At 44.4% G+C, this 18,912-nt stretch overlaps 1 protein-coding gene across 1 annotated transcript in view; it reads right to left on the minus strand.

Annotated features, from left to right (window-relative positions):
* Positions 1 to 7,677, minus strand: part of SLC35F1 (solute carrier family 35 member F1) — a 224,948-nt gene extending 217,271 nt beyond the window's left edge. The window contains exon 1 of the mRNA XM_065734699.1: positions 7,481 to 7,677. Within this exon, the coding sequence (XP_065590771.1) occupies positions 7,481 to 7,677 (197 nt within the window). The remainder of the gene's footprint in view (positions 1 to 7,480) is intronic.
* Between the last annotated feature and the right edge of the window lie 11,235 nt (positions 7,678 to 18,912).

Below are 18,912 nucleotides of genomic sequence, written 5' to 3' on the forward strand. Positions count from 1 at the left end.
CCTTCAGCCCATGAAGTCTCTTTCTGGCTGAAAGGACTTGAGCTGGCAGCTCCAAGCCCACTAGTACGTTAAGTATTAGAATTTTATTTGTTAGGCAGGAGAGAGACAGCAGTGGAGCAGCAAGAGCTCACTGCTGAAACTCTTCCCCTGAGATGAGCAGAATGAAGAGGCACCCAAGCAGGGAGCACAACCCAGGTACCTGCCCTCACCACTGGCAGCTGCACACCAAACGTGTGCAAGATGAGACAAAGTAATGAGAATGAATGCAGCCTCATAAAATGCTGTAAAGCAGGCTCCTGGACACACAGCAACATTTTATTTGACAAATGAGGGCCAGGGAAGGCCAAGTAAACTAATGACCATCACTACAAATGCTTCAGATTTTGGTTTTTGTTCTGTCATCAGCTAATACTGGCTTACAGGTTGCAATTAACATTAGGTCTCTGGAGGTAATAATTATGGTCTTGCTACTGGCCAAAAATTACCTCATTTATCTGTATTAAAGATGCAGCTATCTGTTTCAAGCATAGAGTGCTTTGGTAAATGAACACCTTGAATCCTGAAATGCCTAGGGAGATGAGCTGAGCAAAAAAGCCTCTGCTGGTTCCAAACTTCAAAACTTTTCCCATTTCATGTTAAAAAAAGACCCTTCATCCAAAGAGAACTTCACCATTCAGGTGTCCACAGCAGCCCTCAGGGATGAGGCATAAGCATTCCCATCACGAGATTACCATGAAGTCTTGCCTGCTCTTCATCCAAATAAACAAAAGAATTTTTTCTAGAAATGTATCCTTGAGAAAAAATTCATCCTTTCACAGGTTTTGACTCATTTACATTGCATAAACATTATAGCTAATGAGAGGAGTCTCCGTCCAGATCTTAAGCTCCTTGTACATCAGCATGCACTGCCTCAGCTCAGACCTATCCAAAGATGGAACACAGCCTCCTGCATCTCTACAGGGAAAGCCAGACTAAGGAAACAACTGACCCCCATACTAACAAGAAACTGAACTTAAAGGCTGAGATGACTACTGCCTCTGCCACAAAAATAAAGCTGGCTTAGTAAGTGCCACTGTATTCCTGGTGGATGACAGGCTGGCCATGAACCAGCAGTGTGCCCTGGTGGCCAAGAAGGCCAATGGGATCCCAGGGTGCATTAAAAAGAAGCATGGCCAGCAGGTCAAGGGAGATGATCCTCCCGCTCAACTCTGCCCTGATGAGGCCTCACCTCACAGTTCTGGGCTCCCTGGTGCAAAGAAAACAGGGACCTCCTCGAAAGAGTCCAGCAGAGGGCGACAAAGATGATACAGGGTGTGGAACACCTCTCTTATGAGGAAAGGCTGAGAGACCTGGCTCTGTTCAGCCTTGAATAAAGTAGACTGAGAGGAGATCTGATCCACATCTATAAATATCTAAAGCGTGGGAGGGCAAAGGGACGAAGCCAGACTCTTCTCAGAGTGTGTGACAACAGGACAAGGGGAAATGGCCACAAACTGATGCATAGAAAGTTCTGCACAAATGTGCATGGGAACTTCTTCACAGTGCAGTGACGGAGCACAGAACACAGGCTGCACAGAGAGGGCATGTCCAGAGAGGGAACGTCTCCTTCTCCGGAGACGTTCAAGACCCACCTGGACACCTATTTGTGCAATCTGGGCTAGGGAGCTGCTTTGGCAGGGGGTTGGACTTCATGATCTCTAGAGGCCACTTCCAACCCCTACAATTCTGTGATTCTGTGATCTTACAGTGGAATCATGTCATTTGAGAATGGATTTTTATGGTGAGCTCTAGCATCATCCTCCCTAGTGCTGGTGACCTCTTGGTGCCTCTGAGAAAATACGATGGGAAGATAATATGTACTGAAGCAGTGTTTTCTTAAAGCACAAGAGAATCTAAGAGAAATCTGAAAGACAAGCTTCAAAGCCAGCATATTTTCGGGAAAAAGAAAAAGTTCTGTAGGGACAGATGACAGACACAAATAAGCAAAGACAGGTAGATTGTGTGGTCACAACATGAATTTCATAACCACCAACACTTACACTTTACAGTCATAGCAATTTATGAGTCCCTATACAACTTTTCTTACAAGAAGTGATTCCAGCTGAGTTCAAGCTCAGCTCCTAAGCCCTTGACCATGGTTTTTTTCATTGCATGGTTTGAGGGTGTGATTTTTTCGCAGTTTTTTAAACTCAGCTTCTTCAGCAAGTTCATTTTCCTCTGCTTTCTTGGTAATTAGCCCTAATCAGTATTCAAGTGTTGATTTGTAAGGCTATCTGCTGACTTAAAGGAAGGGAACACCTCGGTAATAGCCTCAGTGTTTCCCTCTGCCTGCAGAAACAGTAGCGATAAGGACAGAGACTCCAGCCATCCCAAAGGAGAGGGAGCCACAAAGAACCCTTCTGATCACTGCTGGCATCTGGCCTTCCCCTCATTAGCACATTAAAGCTGCTCTGTCCATCCCATAAGAGCCACTCTGTCCATTCCTCCAGCTCTCTCTATGGAGCCATTTACAGCACTGCTCTTTTGAAACCCCTCTGGTTCAAGAGGCAGTAACCCCTTCCCAAAGCCTGCAGAACAGCCAGTGTCAAAAATTCCCACTCACAAATAGGCACCCAGTAAGCGTAGGCCTTCCGAATGCAGGTAGACAGATGAAACTCACGTATTTCACCCTGCCAAATACCCCCTCCTAGTAAAAGTCTCTTCCCAATCATCCTGTGGGCTTCTGATTTCATTTGAAAGAGTGCTTGCCACCTTCAACCCCCATGCTTCATTTCAGGACTGGACTGAGAAGGCTCGTATCTCATTAGGCACAAATTCCCAGGAACAAAAGAAAAGCAAAAGGAACAGAGCCAGGGGACATTAACTATGAAACCACGCTCAAACACTTGGACATGTACTTGGACAGACTTCCAGCACCTGCTACAGCAGCAATATGAAAGCTTTATCACGTCTTCACTCCTAAATCAAAGCATCTTAAAAGCGTGCCGTGGCATGCCAATAAGTATGCATTCACTGAAATCAGTTGTTTGGGGAAAAGGAAAAGCATCATCTCTTCTGATTTCAAAGGTATTTCCCTTATGTACCCAAATTACTGGGTACATGGCTAACCCACATCAGTCTCTTGCTTTTAAAGTGGTTATTACAAATGAACTAATGAGAAAATGAAACACTGGACAACATATTACTGGTTGGATTTTACACTGTTCTGCTCTGAAAGGGTGCATTCCAAGGGCAGACATCACCTCCCACCCCTATCCCCCACCAAAAAGAATGAAAATAACAGGTACAAGAAAAAAAAAACCCTTGTTGCTTTACCTGTGCTCTGAACTCATTTTCTTTGACTCATTTCAAAATTGTATAAAAATTCTTACCTAAAAGGAGAGTTAGCTGTCTGAATTGTGCTCAGATTTTCTTCTACAGCTACTGTTATTCTGGGCGGACTCTGTGAGATATCTGTACTTTTTAAGAACAAATTTCCCCAAGGAAGGCAGCCCTTTTTGGATTGAAGAAGAAAGTGAAGCAAGTGAAGGTTATGAATACTCATTCCGAAATTCCAGAAATAATTGTTCCTTGACTTGCTTTTCACTAAGGAGAAAATGCCATAAATTATTTGATTTGTTTGTCACTCTGATCAGTTAACAGAAAGATGGTACTGCTTTAGGGCAATTAAATATGTTGCCTCAATTTCACTTTTTTAGTACACAGCTCTATCAGGTTTACTGTGTGAATATGCACTATTAGAAGAAGAAAAATCGCTGGGTTACAGCTCTTACAACTTGCAGTGTAATTTAAATAGCTCTCACCTCTGAGGAGTCAGTAGCCTTACAACCTGTTCAAGCTGAAAGTCAGCTACTGGGCCAAATCCTTCCTCAGCTCCATTGCAGAGGATGAATTGGTCTTGCGACATACTAAAAAGGCAGAAGCTTTACTCAGACTGTACATAAACACCTGGGCTTTCTGACGTGAAGAATCAATTCCTATCTAAACTGCTTTTATTGGTTGCATTTTGTTCATCTTGATAAAATCACTGCCTAGCTCAATGAATTATATTTATTAGTAGTGCTATTTTTTCTTCCTTCTTCTAGGAAAGGTAGTGGTAATTAGACCTACACTGGTTTTACATCCAGGTCCAAAATTTATCTGAGAAAGTGAACAAATGGTTAGAGAAGAACACTCACATTGTTCCAAAAAAAAGCCTTCACCATTCCTGAGAGCAGAGAACACACCCACAAAGCCTCTGAAAAAGCGACACGGGTCTGAGATTGTGCTCTTGCTGTTATCAGACAGCAAACTGATCATGTCCTTAGTATTCTGATATGATTTAAGGAAACTTTTGAAAACTGCAAAGCGCCATTTACAAATAGCAAGAACAAGCATGCAAAGATATCCTTGAAACAATGAGATAAGCCATAGTTAAACTTTATGGCAACTATTTCCCATGAAGGTACTAAAAGGCAGAAGCAGGCAAGCACAGAGTTGTGTCCATGCCATCCAGCTTGTTATGGTCCTCGGTAGAAAAAAAATTGACACAGTATCTAAAGACATTCATTCATTTTTCTTGCAAGAACTTTCTTTTCATTCCTTGTCCTTGTGTGTAGGACTACAGAGTCAATGTTCATCTATAAGCAGTTACCTTATTTTGGACTCTCGCTCAGATAAATAATTTGCAAGAAGCCCCCCAAGAGACCAGTTAGCAGCCTGTTCCCCTACGATTCAGCATTTTTTCCCTTTTCCTTCCTTCCTGTTGGAGGTAGGAGGCAACGTGGGGCAGGTGAGTCACCACTCATTAGGTGGCTTTCCACAAGCAGATGGGTTAGTGGAGTCCAATTCTGGCTTCCCAGAAGCAGTAGGGAATCAAGCAAGTAGACAGCCAGAATAATTTCTTCCCTCCCATACAACATATCAGAACAGAGTCAGTCAAGAACAGCTGCTGAGCAAAACACCACAAGAAAGGTATAGGGCAGTGGGGATTCACAGACCACAGGTGTGAGTCACGGGTCCTGGGATGTATTTTCAGTATGTATTCACCACAGTTCCCCCTTAATGAAATGGCCATTCAGCCATCCTCTCAGGCTTCAAGGGTAACAGCTTGTTGAGAACATAGCAGGTCCTTCTCACCATTACCATCAGCTCAGAACTGACATCCAAACTATTCCAGTAAATCCCATTTAGCATCTCCAATTCTCCTTGATTCTGACCCTTCAGTTTCGTTTCACTTTGGTCTTCAGTTCTGGCCAGCATTTGCTCCAGTTACCAAATTGCATTTCTGAAGTCAACCAATGCTGTTCTCCTTGAATTACTTCTTTCTCAGGCACTCCTAAGAGGCTCTTCCAGTGTTTCTGTTACTTTGGGACCACTGAGTGAACAGTGAGCAGAAGCTGGAAGGTGAAGCTGAACAGCTTGAAAACTAATTTTAAGGGAAGCTTTGGAAGGTACCGAGAGCCCAGGTGACTAAACTACTGCTACATAGTAGAAGTGAACCAGTCCTCAGTTTCTGTCAGCACCTGCCCCATTCTCCTGCTGTTTCCTCTCTGACTGTAACAATTGCAAATAGGTTTCTGGCAACCCCAGCTGTCCTCAACCTGTTATCTTGTTGGTTGGTCTTAGGAATATCCCCATTAGCAGAAAACAGGAGCACATTAGCTCAATTGAAGGAGTCAGTCGGTAGCCTTCCACAAACAGTTCTCAAGCAAATGGTGTTCACAAAGTACAGGCAGCACAGGAAAAAAAGCACCACTAGTAGAAAAACACTAACTGCAGAATCCAAAAATTGGTTTGTGTTTGGCTTCTACCTAGAATCAGAATTGTTCGGGTGGGAAGGGACCTCAAAGCCCACTCAGCCCCAACCCCTGCCATAGGCAGGGCTGCCCCCCCAGCTCATGCTGCCCAGGGCCCCATCCAACCTGGCCTTGAGGGCCTTCAGGGATGGGGCACCCACAGCTTCTCTGAGCAGCTATGCCAGCACCTCACTGCCCTCTGAGTACAGAATTTCTTCCTAACATCAAGCCTAAGTACTCCCTCTTTCACTTTAAAAACAGTTATCCCTCTTGCTATCACTACAGGCCCTAATAGGGGTCTTTGTACATGCAATACAATATTTCTTCCTTTTCCCTTACACATGCTATTGTGTTAATAGAAGACAAAAACATAAGCGGTGTGTCAGGTTTCATTTCATTGTACCAACAGAAATACTGTAGAAAAGCCATGACATTACATAGTGCAGAATCCCCAGTTCCTTAGTTTTCCTCTCTTGAAGGAACCGTCACTTGGACAAAATTTCCTTTCATACAGATTTCAGGATAGGGCAACGGTTCTCTCAAACAAAGAAAAGGCTGCCTTAGTATTCCACAAGAACAAGTTTTCCCCCATGCATTTAAAAAAAAATATTTCAGAGGAGGGAAAAAAGCACGCAATGGCCAAGAAGCAATGGGGCTGCTGCCCACAGAGAGTGCTCCTTGGGGCAGGGGGAGCTCTGTGCTGGGAACTGCACAGAACAGAGACGAACTTCATCCACCAGAGCCAGTGTCCTTCAAAAAATATCTAGATGTCATCTCTTCCTTCATATATATATGCCAACAAGCACTGACCTGACTTGTGATATACAGCTGAGAGTCACACCTAACATACACGAGCACGAGAAACCCCTGAACCCCTTTTGTCAACCCAAAACCACCAGCCTTGTATCTGTGAGATCACCAGCAGTGCTGTACCAGGTCCCTCTCCACACCTTCACACACTTGCTGTTGCCTCAAGAGCTCCCTGTCCCAAGGCACCTCGGGGCAGCCCTGCAGGCACGGGGCTGAGGAACACAGCGAGCTGTACGGCACCACGAGTTGCAAATGTGCACGTTTGAGAAAACGTTTGAGTTTCTCAGAGTTTTTACTTGCTTCATCTGTTTTTCAACGTTAAGAAGGAGTAAATATCTCCTCCCTCACCGATGCTTCTGAGGTCCTCCTAGAAAGGTAATAGGTAATTAATTGCACATAATTGCGCTGATCCGCGAGCCATCAGACTAACAGCTCCAGGTATTTGTAACAAAGACAGTAACGTCGATCAACTCCCAATGCTTAAAGCCTGGAAGAGTCAGGGAGCTCCATCTCCAAACCCAGCAGAAGAGCTGAGGTGCTCCCGAGTAGCAAGCGCGTACCCAAAACTAAAAGGGTCACAAAGACATCGCACGTAGCGCACCCATCACGGCAAGAAGGGCCCGCCGGGCAGCAGCCCTTCAGACAGAAGCTCGAGGGCTCCTTGCGGAGAAGCGCAACCGGTTGGACACCGCTCGGGAGCGAAAACTCGCACCTGACCGAACGCGGTGCGGAATCCGCAAAGAGGAGAGCGCCCGGAGCGGCCGCGCGACGACGGCCGCAGCGTTCGGCCGCGTCGCCCTGCGGCTTCGGCACCTTCGCGTTTGCGACGCCGAACGGCACCCGCGGGTCCCACGCGCTCCCCGGCGGCTCCTCGGGCACGGCCCTCGCCTCACCTGTTCAGCACTTTCCTGATCCGCTGGCGCACGCCGTTGGAGGGCGCGGAGATGCCGCTCCCGGCGCCGCCGCCCTCGGCCGGCAGGTTCTCGATGGTGGCCACGACGTGGTTGGGCTGCGGCGGGAGGCGCGGCGGCGGCGGCGGCTGCGGCGGCGGAGGGTGCCGGGGGTGGCGGTGGCGCTCCGGGGAGAGCATCGCGGCGGAGCTGCGCCTTCAGCGGCGAGCGGAGCGCATCCCGGCCGGGGCGGCGGGCGCTGCTGCCGCGGCTTCCGGGCAGCGCCGGACCCTCGCCCGCTCCTCCCTCACCGAGCTGCCATGCGGCGAGGGGCGGGCTGCCGCCGCCAGCGAGCGCCGCTCACGTTCTGCGGAGCGGCGGCAGTTCGGCGACCCTCCTCCCGCCGCCGCCCACACCCCCTTCTCACAACCGCGCTCTCCCGGCTGCCGAGCCGGTCCGACCCCTTTGTTCCCGCCCGGCGCGCCCCGACGCTCCTGTGCAGACCCGCGGCCGCGTGCGGCGGCGCCCGCCCCCGGGAACGCTACCGCAGCCTGGCCGCGAGGGGGCGCCGCAGCACTCGGCTAGCGCGCCGCTCCCGGCCGCCTGCCCGACCCGGGACGGTCCCGGCTGGGCTCGGGTGTTGCTCTGCTGCCTCCTCTTCTCCTCCTAAGTTTCCCTTTGCCTACAGCTGGGCAGCACGAAGTTGTGTTCGTTTGCTGAGTGCGATGCTGAATTCATTGGGAATTATCACGTGCCTCCCCTTCAAAGCACAGTGCGGCGTGTCTCGTCTCCAGTCCGTTAGAAAAGTGTAGATAAAACATGCTTCTGGAAAACGTTCTTGCTCTCACACAGCCGCCAGGATCAGAGCTGGCATCCAGGAGAGACTATCGGCTCTGGAAAGTTCATCTCTGTGGCCCTTCTCTGCATAAGAGCACTACATATAACCGAGACCTCAATGTGGGTCTCTGAAGTACAATGAGTATCTCTGAAAATAAATAGGAAATTTTAATCTCTATATTCCAAAATATTCCATTTAAAACATCTAATCAGACTCTCGGATGAACTTACATGTGAACATACATGTTCAATCAATCGTATCTCTGAAATATATCACCTTATAATTTCAGAAACAAATTTTAATTCCTGTAATTTACATACATTTGAAATTTCATCTTTCCCATCCTATTGTTCCTCCCTATTTACTTTTGTCGAGTTCCCTTCATTACTTTCTTGTTTGTGTGAAACCCCCACGAAGCCATCAAGGTGAGAGGAGCATCTGCAGAAAGCATGGAAATGCGGCAATAAAGCTGTGGAGTGTTCCCCGAGGAAATCAGATAGACGTAATACTTGAAATCACTTTTGCTTTTTTTCCTTCCTAATGACTGGATTTCAGGTTGGTAATGTCTGTTTATGGGAACTACTCCTTTTGCCAATATTAATTTTTAATACTCCAACTTACTATGAGCACCTCAGCAGCTTCCATCTAATAGGGCTGCAGACGAGGCCCACCGGAGCACACTGCTGTGCTGGAGGAATGCTTTTGAAGATGTGGATCACTCTCTGGAAATCCTCTACAGTTCGTTCTCAGTTCTGGGCAGAAAGCCAGCTGTTTGCAGCACAAGCCAAACCCCGGTTGAGTCGGATTATGCTGCTAAGAGATCCTCCTCTCTCTCTCCTGTCCCCCCATGGCAACCGCACACTTCCATCAGTGGAGGAAAGATAAGGCTTGCTCTCCCCTAAGCATCTTGGGAGGAACAGAACCCAGCAGCCTTTTGGGCTGGGCTGCAACTCCCCAGCTCCCACACCTAGCACATTCCTATTCATATTGCCATGCCCAGCATTAAGCCATAGAGGTACCCAAATCCACGTCTGGGTGACGCCAGCAGATATTCTGGAAATACTCTCTGTCCCTTCGACATTGTTTAGATAAGGAATACGTTTGTTCTTTGTGCTGGATGGCCTCTTCAAACTCATCCTGCAGCTGAGTGGAGCAGAACAATTGTGTTTGTGTAGCCTCATTCCTGCTGATTAAGCCTCAGGCATGCCCACCTGCATCAGCTTGGGCACTGCAGTATGCAGGCTGTCTGTAGGAAGCTGCTGTCTTTGGGACCATCACCTTGCTTCTGTTTCCTGATGCGGGGTGAGATCCCAGGCCCACTGTCTGGTGGTACCAGCATTGTGGTCAGTAGCAGATAACCAATAACAGCGTGTTTTAATGTTTTAATAATTACTCAAGATGTTGTTCATGTGGCTAAATATCTCTTGCTGCCTGAGCACTCTTGGCCTGATGTCAAAGGCAGTGCTATGTGTGTTCAGCTTCCATTAGAGCTGTTTCTCAGCTTGACGACATTCAACTATGAAACATTTGGCATCTTCATTAATATAATACTAAAATTAATTTTAATGAAAGATAAGAATAGATTCTGTATAATTGTGAAAATATACTTCTGTTAAGTATTTAATCCCACTGACTAACAGTTGAACAGGCTAGGTGTTAGTCCTATGACTTTTCTTTCTGGCTTGTGCTGAAGAAGTGTTTTATCTTCTAACATCAAGTCCACTTATAAGTCCTGGGTCTCCAAAATTATCATGAGTTTTAATCCAAGTTCTTAAAGGCACTGAGCTCACTCTGTCTTTCTGGTCAACAAAGTCTTCCATAAATAAAAGTACCTTTCCCTCACCACCTGAGCTCACAGAGAACTAAGATCCTTTTCATTTCTGAGTTTGCCAACTGCAACCTGAGGTGCATCAGAAGAGAGGTGGACAGCAGAGCAGGGGAAGTGACCCTTGTAAGGACCCATTTGGAGAGCTGCATCCAGGCCTGGGATCCACAGATAAAGAATGATGTGCAGCTGTTGGAGTAGGCCCAGAGGAGGGCAACAAAGATGATCAGAGGGATAGAGCACCTTTCCTGTGAAGAAAGACTGTGGGAGTTAGGCTTGTTCAGCTTGAAGAAAATAAGGTTCTGGGGAGACCTCATTGTGGCCTTCCAGTACTTGGAGGGAACTTAGAAGCAGGAGGAAGACTGGCTTTTTACATAGTCAGATAGTCATAAAACAAGGAGGAATGACTTTAAAGAAGCTAGATTAGATGGGGCTCTGGAAAAGCCTGATCTGGTGGTTAGCAGTCCTGTTGATGATAGGGCATTGGACCAGGTGGACTTCAAGGTCTCTTCCAACCAGAGCCTTTTTACAATTCTGTAATTCTGTCCATAAATGCACAGGAGTCTGACCAGTAGGTGTGCTGAGGACCTCAGGACTTCCACTCAGGACCTGGAAAACCTTGCAGCAGGACCAGAGGCTGACCAGTTATCAGAGGGATAACTGGCACCAGAAAAACTTAAAAGCAAAGTAATGATGGTAACAACTGAGGAATACTTTTAAGACATGAATGGCCATCTCCAGGTAGTTTGAATGCCCTCCCTCGGTGTAGGGACTTGGGCTCTCAGCTGAGCCAAATTTTCGACAGACTTAAAACTCAGCCCTTCCAATTTCAGCTGAGTCTCCTGGAATTGCTGAAACTGCTCATCTGTAATACTGCCATCATCCCTTGCTCCCCAGCTAGTGAACAGCTGCAAGAAACCCCAATTCCAATGGCTGCAAACACTGCCCCGGCTTTCAGGCAGGCAATGTGTCTATTCTATTACATTTCTTCAGGGGTGGGAAAATTGAAGTACTGAAGCATATAGCCAACATTGGACATGGGCTGTCACTTCTCAAGCAAGCACCAAGAGGAAAATTCATTCTCTTTCATTTACCTCAGTGATTACTCTATATTTTGTCTGGTTTATGGCAAAATTATACTTCAAGTCATTAAAATGTAATCATTTGTATTTAATATAATGATTTATATTAAACATATTATTTGATGCAAATATTGTTGATTATTAATTAATCAAGTGTTACATTTGCATTTTATTTTATACCTGGATTGAAATAGCTGCAGCTGGGGGGTGCAAGAAGACCCTTGCTAGGCATACTCTACATCAGCATCGCCTGGGCCAGCGCTCACTTAGAGCTGGGATCCATCCTGCTTGCCCTTAATGTGGTGTTCTGGGGAGGAGGTCTTTGTATTGGTGGTGAGCTGGGGTGAGTGCTGTCCTGAGGCTGTAGTGTTTCTGCCTGGCTTTCTCTGGCCTTGGTGTCTCTATAACACAGTGGTGACAGACTCTGTTGCGCTGCTAGGAGACAGACAATAGGAGAGAGGCAAGGTACCGGTGTACACAAAAGCTCACTATTCAAAATCCTTCAAGCCTCTTACCAAGTAACTTTTACTGCAAAAAACCCAACCTTTCCAACTACCTTCAACACCTGAGTAAGACACAGGTAACTGTCAAAATAAGAGGAAGAGAAACATGGAGGTATGCAAACAGTGCTACTTCTCCCTTCCCTCCTCACTGCCCTGTGGTACAGGCAGGGTAAGACACGGCACCCAGGTCATATACAGATGTGGAAGGTCCTGAGTGACAGTGTTTTTCACATCCGCCACAAAAATATTTTATTTTTCTCATTAGTTGCAAAGGGGAATATACCAAACTGACTGAAATAATTTTGGCTCTTGTAGGGAAATATTTACACACACATACATAGAATTACATTGCAATATCACTGGTGCCTGAAACCAAGTAGCTGAGTCCATATAAAAAAGACAGATTATACAATACAGAAAAGGTAAAATTAAATTGAATTTATCAGGTTCCATCACCTTGAGTGAGCAACAAAGACACAATCAAAAATGCAATAAATAACCTGTGAATACCTCAGCTTACAATTGGACAAGGTTCACGGCCAGTTCAAAAATAAAGCATCTGTGATAGCAGCTCCATTTCTCTTGAGGAGAACAGGTAGAGATCCCATCTCACATCTGATTGCCTCTGCTTCAAGATCTCACTTGCTTTACTGCTGCAGCTGTAATTTCAGCTGGCTGTATAGTAGCCATGCAGTCACTGGTAGCTTTTGGACATTTGCAGACATTTACCTACTTGCCCTTTTCCTAATTTGGTGTCAAATAAATGAATCCTTCGGAGATTAATTAAGAATTATATTAACTTCCTTGCTTTGCTCATAGAATAAGTCACCCACAGACTCAAAATCTCAGGCTGTAAAACACGCTGAATCTCAAAAGAAAGCAATAACCGCACATCCTCAGAAAGCTGCAGGGAGGCAGGCAGTTATTTCCCTTGTTGATATTCAGTACCAAAAAAAGCAACAAGGAGAAAGTCCCTAATCTGTGAGTAAAAAAAGAAATGAACTCTTAATAATCGTGTGATGCTATTTTTGTGCAGCCCAGTGGCATTTTCAATCTACTTGTTCTTTTCAATAAACCACATTATAATTATTTTTGTTTGTTTTATTGCACACTTCCTCTCCTTCCTCATTACATACTTAAATGTCAGCCTAGCATACTCCCTGATTTAAGTGTCTCTACTTGTCCATAACTAACAAGTTCTTTAAATAATCCTGTTTTTTGTGAAAAAATAATAACCCTTCTCAATCTGTTACTGCTCATCAATCAGAAACTGAGATACAGATATGAAAAAAATCAAACCAATTCTTTTTGAGATTGAAGAAACAAGTCTTGAGAAGTCTTTTTCAGCAGGAATATGACAATTCCATATCACTTTATTTCTTTACTCATCTTTAAGTTGTGCACACATATACAGACAACTCCATCTCATAGACTTTGTTCATTTTTGCTGTCATCCCTCCATCTGATGCATGCATTTGGGAAACCCTGACCTGTACAAGAGACATCCTCTCCTGGCAGATGCCCTGGCACAGCTGGGCTGCAAAGGAGAGCTTAGCTCTAGATGGTGCAGGACAGTCTCAAGGAGCAGGTAGGAGGCACACTAGTACCCATGACTCAGAAAATATTTCAGGGACTACACAGTAACATAGCTGTGCTACTTGTTGAGGAACATCCACCTGTTTTCCTCCCTTAGGAATGAATCTTGCCAATGTTTTTCCCACGCTCAGAGCTATTCACGTGTCTTGTCCCTTTTGTGTGGGTAAGGAGTGCTAATCTGATCGCCTAAAGTGGGAAGGGAGACACACTTCAGAACAGAGGTGGTTTATTAGTCCATTTGCAAGCTAGGTAATCAACAGCTTGAGAAGCACAAAAAAAGGCTTTATAAAAGGGAAGTTGCCCTTAGACTAAGAGCTGTTTTACTGTTTCTTTTTCATTATACTCTTACAGTACAGAGATAACTCAGCGAAACCTAATGGTCTGTGACATATAACAGGTTGTATAAGGTGATCTTAAAGGTCCTTCTGGCCATCTACTCTCCAAGTAAATAGAATCTAAGGAAACACTTGATGTGAGTGGACAAAGACACTCTTCTAGATTCCAGGAAAAAGTGGCATAGTGATTTTTCTGGGCAATAATTAAATTAAAAAAAAGAAAAGAGTTCACCTCAAGAGAAGAACAAGAGTGTTTTTGTCAGGGAGAAAGGCCATTAGGCAGACCATGGAGGAATCAAAGGGGTTTCTCAAATAGAAAATGTTTTAACCTTCAGAAACAAACTAACAAACAAACAAACAAAAACCGCCATACCTATCGTATGCCTTTATCTTATTATACTCCATTGACAGACTTTTGTCCTAGTTAATAAAATCTGGTCGTCACAGGACTTTTGATTCCTAATTACTCCTACCATAGCTCCCAGAAGAAAGAAAATGGCACAGCTAAACCTAAACCAAGCCCACGGAGCAAGTGAGACTCATTGGATGGCAGCCCTAGCCCATACCAAACTAGAGGGCAGCATATGGTCCTCCCAGCCTCCTTCCCCAGGTTTGTGGTCAGGGGCATGAGAATGAAAAGGCAGTGCATGAGGTGAGAGCAGAAGGGGTCACAGTTCCAAGTAGTAGTCAAGATTGCATTGGCACATTTAGCTTTTCTCTCTTCATTTTGTCTTCCTGTTACAGCCATTTAAAATTGTACTGCTGTGACTGTGTCTGTGTCTTTGCTGGCACTGCCTGCCCTTTGTGCTTAATTCAAACTGTTCATGTCTTTGCTCTCTGGCCTTGTGTACAGTGAGTACCACATGCCTTGGCTCCTGCTGCACAGAGCTGCCATCTCAAGGCTGATCCATACATCTATGACAACACAGCCACATTTTAATTAGTTCTATAGGGGGACGAAGAGGACTGACCTTTGCACTGCTTTTCTGCTTTTTTTTGGTACAGTGTTGTGATCAGCTCTATTGAACACGGACTACGGAAGCAAAAATGGCTTTCTGTCATTTCTAACTTCTTTAAGCTATCTGGGACTGCCAGACTACTCTTGGCTAGAACCTGAAGCTGCTTGAAGCTTGGGGTATACAGGAGTTTACACCATATTTCTAGTAATTTGATACTCTGAAGACACAAAATCACAGCATTCTTGTAATACAGGTTACTACAAGAACTACAGGGTGCTTCATTAATTCAGTCAAGCAGCAGCACAATCTGCCAGGATGGACAGTGTCTCTGTGGAGGATTTCAAGACCTGACCAAAGAAAGCCCTGAGCAACCTCAGCCTGCGACGAGACTTCCTGATCTCCCTTCCAAGTAGTCGTTCTCAAGTCCTATGAATGAGCATTGTCACTGTGGTGTATGTGCATGTGTAACTGTGCTGAGTGGGGATCAGACAAGTCCAGAAGGGAAAAGAACTGAAAAGAGTAACATTTCCACAATTTCTGCTTGTGTTTTTGTTTGTTTGTTTGAAGGACAAAGTTACAACAAGCACCAAAGAATGAGGATTATAAAATGTCTTAATGTACATGACTGAATAGCCATTAAAAGTTCATCAGTAGAGGAAACTGCAGATAACCACAGGAGAAAAAAAAAAAAAAAAAAAAAAAAAAACAGAATAGTTCCTTCAGGAGTTTAGGGATACTTATTGCATTTTCCAGCAATTTTCTATTGTTTCTAAAAATATACCTTAATCTTTTAAAAACAAAGTCTGATCTCCAGTTATTGGCAAGTTCTCCTTGTCAAAGTGTGAAGTGCTTTTTATGTTATCTTTTTTTCATTTGTCACTGTTTTGCAGGCCTTGTTGGCAAGATAAAACTGTAATTCTGCAAGAGAGTAGGAGCAGTGTATGTTGTTGAGCCAAGTTTAAAAGTCAGTATACAGAAGGAATTAAAAATAAAGACAAAACACATCATTTTGGGGGTCAAGGAAAGTACATTTGCTAATCACAGTTCACAAATAATATTTTTTTGTGTGTGATAAAGGAAAGTTATGAAGTTTAAGTCTTCATTCAGTTCTTATTTATTATTTTAGTTCTGAAGTACTGAATTATCAGCAGCAGACAAAATTATTAGGACAAATCATGCTTAGGAAGATACAGTCCATGAGGTCATTATGTCACTATCATTAGTGGTGTTCAAGATAGAGATGGATAAATGGAAAGTGGAATTATTTCAGTGTTTAATCCTGCTTGATTCCAGAGGTTAGACTGATGATCAAAGAAGCTATGTCCCATAGTACCCTCTACAGTAAGTTTTACACTCTAAGTGTATGATAATGGATAATAAAGGATTCTCTGAATGAATACAGAATTTCAAAACAGATATGAAAACCAGAGTGCATGGGGAAAAGCAATGAATTAAATTCATTTCTTTTATTTTAACTGACTGGAATAATAGCTCCTTTTGACTTGTCCCTCTTCTTTTTGGAACAGTTTCAAGTAACTCCTAGGTTAAACAGCAGATACAAGATTTAGACAGAAATTTTATGTGATTCTGGATGGACATCTTTTGCTACAGGAGCATAAACTGCTCTCACAAACACTTATTTTCTTCTTTCAATGCACATTTGTACCTAGTCGTAGAGCCAGAGTCCTGCCCTCCTCTGTTCTTTATCCCAAGAATAGGATGAAGGATGTGCTTGTCCTGATATAATTATAACCAGTGTTTACTCCTTACTACACTGGCTTAAATTAACATGCCTATCATATTCTGCAGAATATTTAACTGCCATGCCAACTAAAGCAAGAGCTATGCTAAGCAATAAGAACTACTTAGCAGACAGATAAGTAAGCCTGTGTTGAAGTACAAGCAAATATCACCATAACATGCTCCTTCCTGCACATACTGTGGAATCCTTCCCAAGGAAGCAGGGCTTGGGTAGTAGAGCTTAAATTCAATCAAAATGACTAGGACTACTTTGCAGCTTTCTCTGACTCAGTAATCCAGCACAGGAATACTGGAGACAAAGTACCAGTGGGTGCTAGACATGCAAAACACTTCACAGCTGGACTTCAGGGTTGACTCATACCCACTAAGATGTCTGATAGCTAATCCTGTGAGCTGCTGCCTGTTGTGCTATGGAAAGCCTACTAGGTACTGCAGATCCTTCTGCCCCCTGAGCTAGTCCTCCCTTGGTTTGGATAAGCACAGATTGTATTTGTAGACTCAAACTCAGCTCCCTCCACCTAAACCTATCCAAAGAATTTCTCAGAAACAAAAATGGATGGCAAAACTAAAATGACTAAAGGGCAAGCATCCTTTCAAACTCTATGAAATATACTGAGACACTTCAAATTTTATCTTAAAGAATTTTAGTAAATAATGAATATCCGTGATACAAAGCCAGGACCTATTCTGTGCTTGAAACCTTCCGAAACTGTTTAGAAGCCATTGTACTCCTGAGCAATTGAACCATTGTGCTGGTATGGCCTCACCTCAAGCACTGTGCGCAGGTTTGAGATCCACAATATAATGAGGACATAAAACTATGTCCTCCTAGAGCATCTAAAGGAGTGTTACAAAGAGGGTGAAGAGTTTAGAGGGCATGGTGGATGAGGAGCAGCTGCAGCTCCTTGGTTTGTTCAGCCCAGAACAGAGTAGGCTGAGGGGACACATCATGGCAAGCCTTCTGCTTCTCACAACAGGAGCAGAGAAGCAGCCCTGAGCTCTGCTCTCTAGCAATAGGGTCCAAGGGAGTGGCATGGAGCTGCATCAGGGGTGGGTCAGGTTTTGTGTTAGGAGAAGGTTGTTCACTGGAGGGTGGTCAGGCACTGGCACAAGCTTCCCAGGGCACTGGTCACAGCCCCAAGCTGCTGGAGTTCAAGGAGCATTTGGAGAACACTCTCAGACACAGAGTATGATTGTTGGCTGGTTCCATGTGGAGCCAGAATCCATGATCTTTGTGGGTCCCTTCCAATTTGGGATGCTACAAGATTGTGTGATTCTATGAAATTACAAGGAAGAAAAGAGAGGTAATAAAAGAAGTATCCTTGGTGTTATGGCCTAGGACCAAACAAAATGTAAGGCCTTGGCAGTATGACATCTGCCAGTTAGGTAGTGTAAGCTCTCTGGTACTCTGCAGGTGAAAAAAGCACTGGTTTTTCTGTTAGCCAGAATGCTCAAAATCTTCAGTGCAGTGGTTCCTCATAGAGTGATTATTCCATATGAGGATCTTCTGTGACACAGAAAGCTGAATGGCCAAACCACTCCTCATGACAAGACAGCAAGAAGTGTATTATCACTGAGCTGTTGGAAAATAGCATACAAAAGCTGTAGTGAACTAAAACAATTTGAGGAATACTCTCAAAATTGATTATGGCATTTCCACTTGCTGAACTAGGAGTCCTTGTGGGTAGCATTCATCCTTGTATGAAGGGTTTACCATAAGAGATTGTATGCTCCACTCATGTTACTTAAACTCTAACAATGCTATATAAATAAAATAACAGCTATGTGCCAATTCTTCCCAAGGTACTTTAAACACTGCTTGCTATGCACATAGAGGCTCCAGTACTCAGAAAATGTCCAGCTACTTGGTGTAAGCATGTTTGGTGATAACGCAGCAGTGATTTGTACACTGAAAAAGGCAGAAATTTCTGCAGACTCCTTCACATCTGTAAGGCTGTGCCACACTTGAACGTAAGCAGCTGCTGCAGCTTTCTGAGAAGTCTTCAGGGTTTAAGAGAGAGCTATGTTAAAGCAACAAAACATACCCAGAAAATATCAGCATGACAACTGCGTAGGCTTTCAGCATGATACCCAGAGTTTCCCTGAGTTGAGTATACTCTGGAAGCCCAACCGTATTGTTTTACAAGTCCTACCATGTGCCTGAAGGACAATGCTTCTGACATAGGGAGCAGTTTTGGACTCTCTCATGGTGTTTTGGGTTGATTGTACAGCAGACAAAAAGGATCCTACAGCAGAGGGCATTGCGTGTATACAGTAAAAATAAACAATGGAAAATGACATAGAAATGGACATCAATAAGGCAGAAAATATGGGATTCTAACTATTACCATTACTCTCAAATTTTTCCACATACCAAACCCTTTCTGACTGTGCATCTTGCCTGTTCCTGCTACCACTGTGTCTTGTTCCATAATTTCCAGTACTCCTTCCAACATGCAATATGACATAAGCCAAGTTCCATTTTGCTCAAACAAAGGATGAAAACCCATACTTTGATTTCCTTCACTTACCTTGT

This window comes from Cyrtonyx montezumae, unplaced genomic scaffold, assembly GCF_038088225.1.
Source record: "Cyrtonyx montezumae isolate F1298 unplaced genomic scaffold, pur_monq_1.0 scaffold_0, whole genome shotgun sequence".
NCBI lineage: Eukaryota > Metazoa > Chordata > Aves > Galliformes > Odontophoridae > Cyrtonyx > Cyrtonyx montezumae.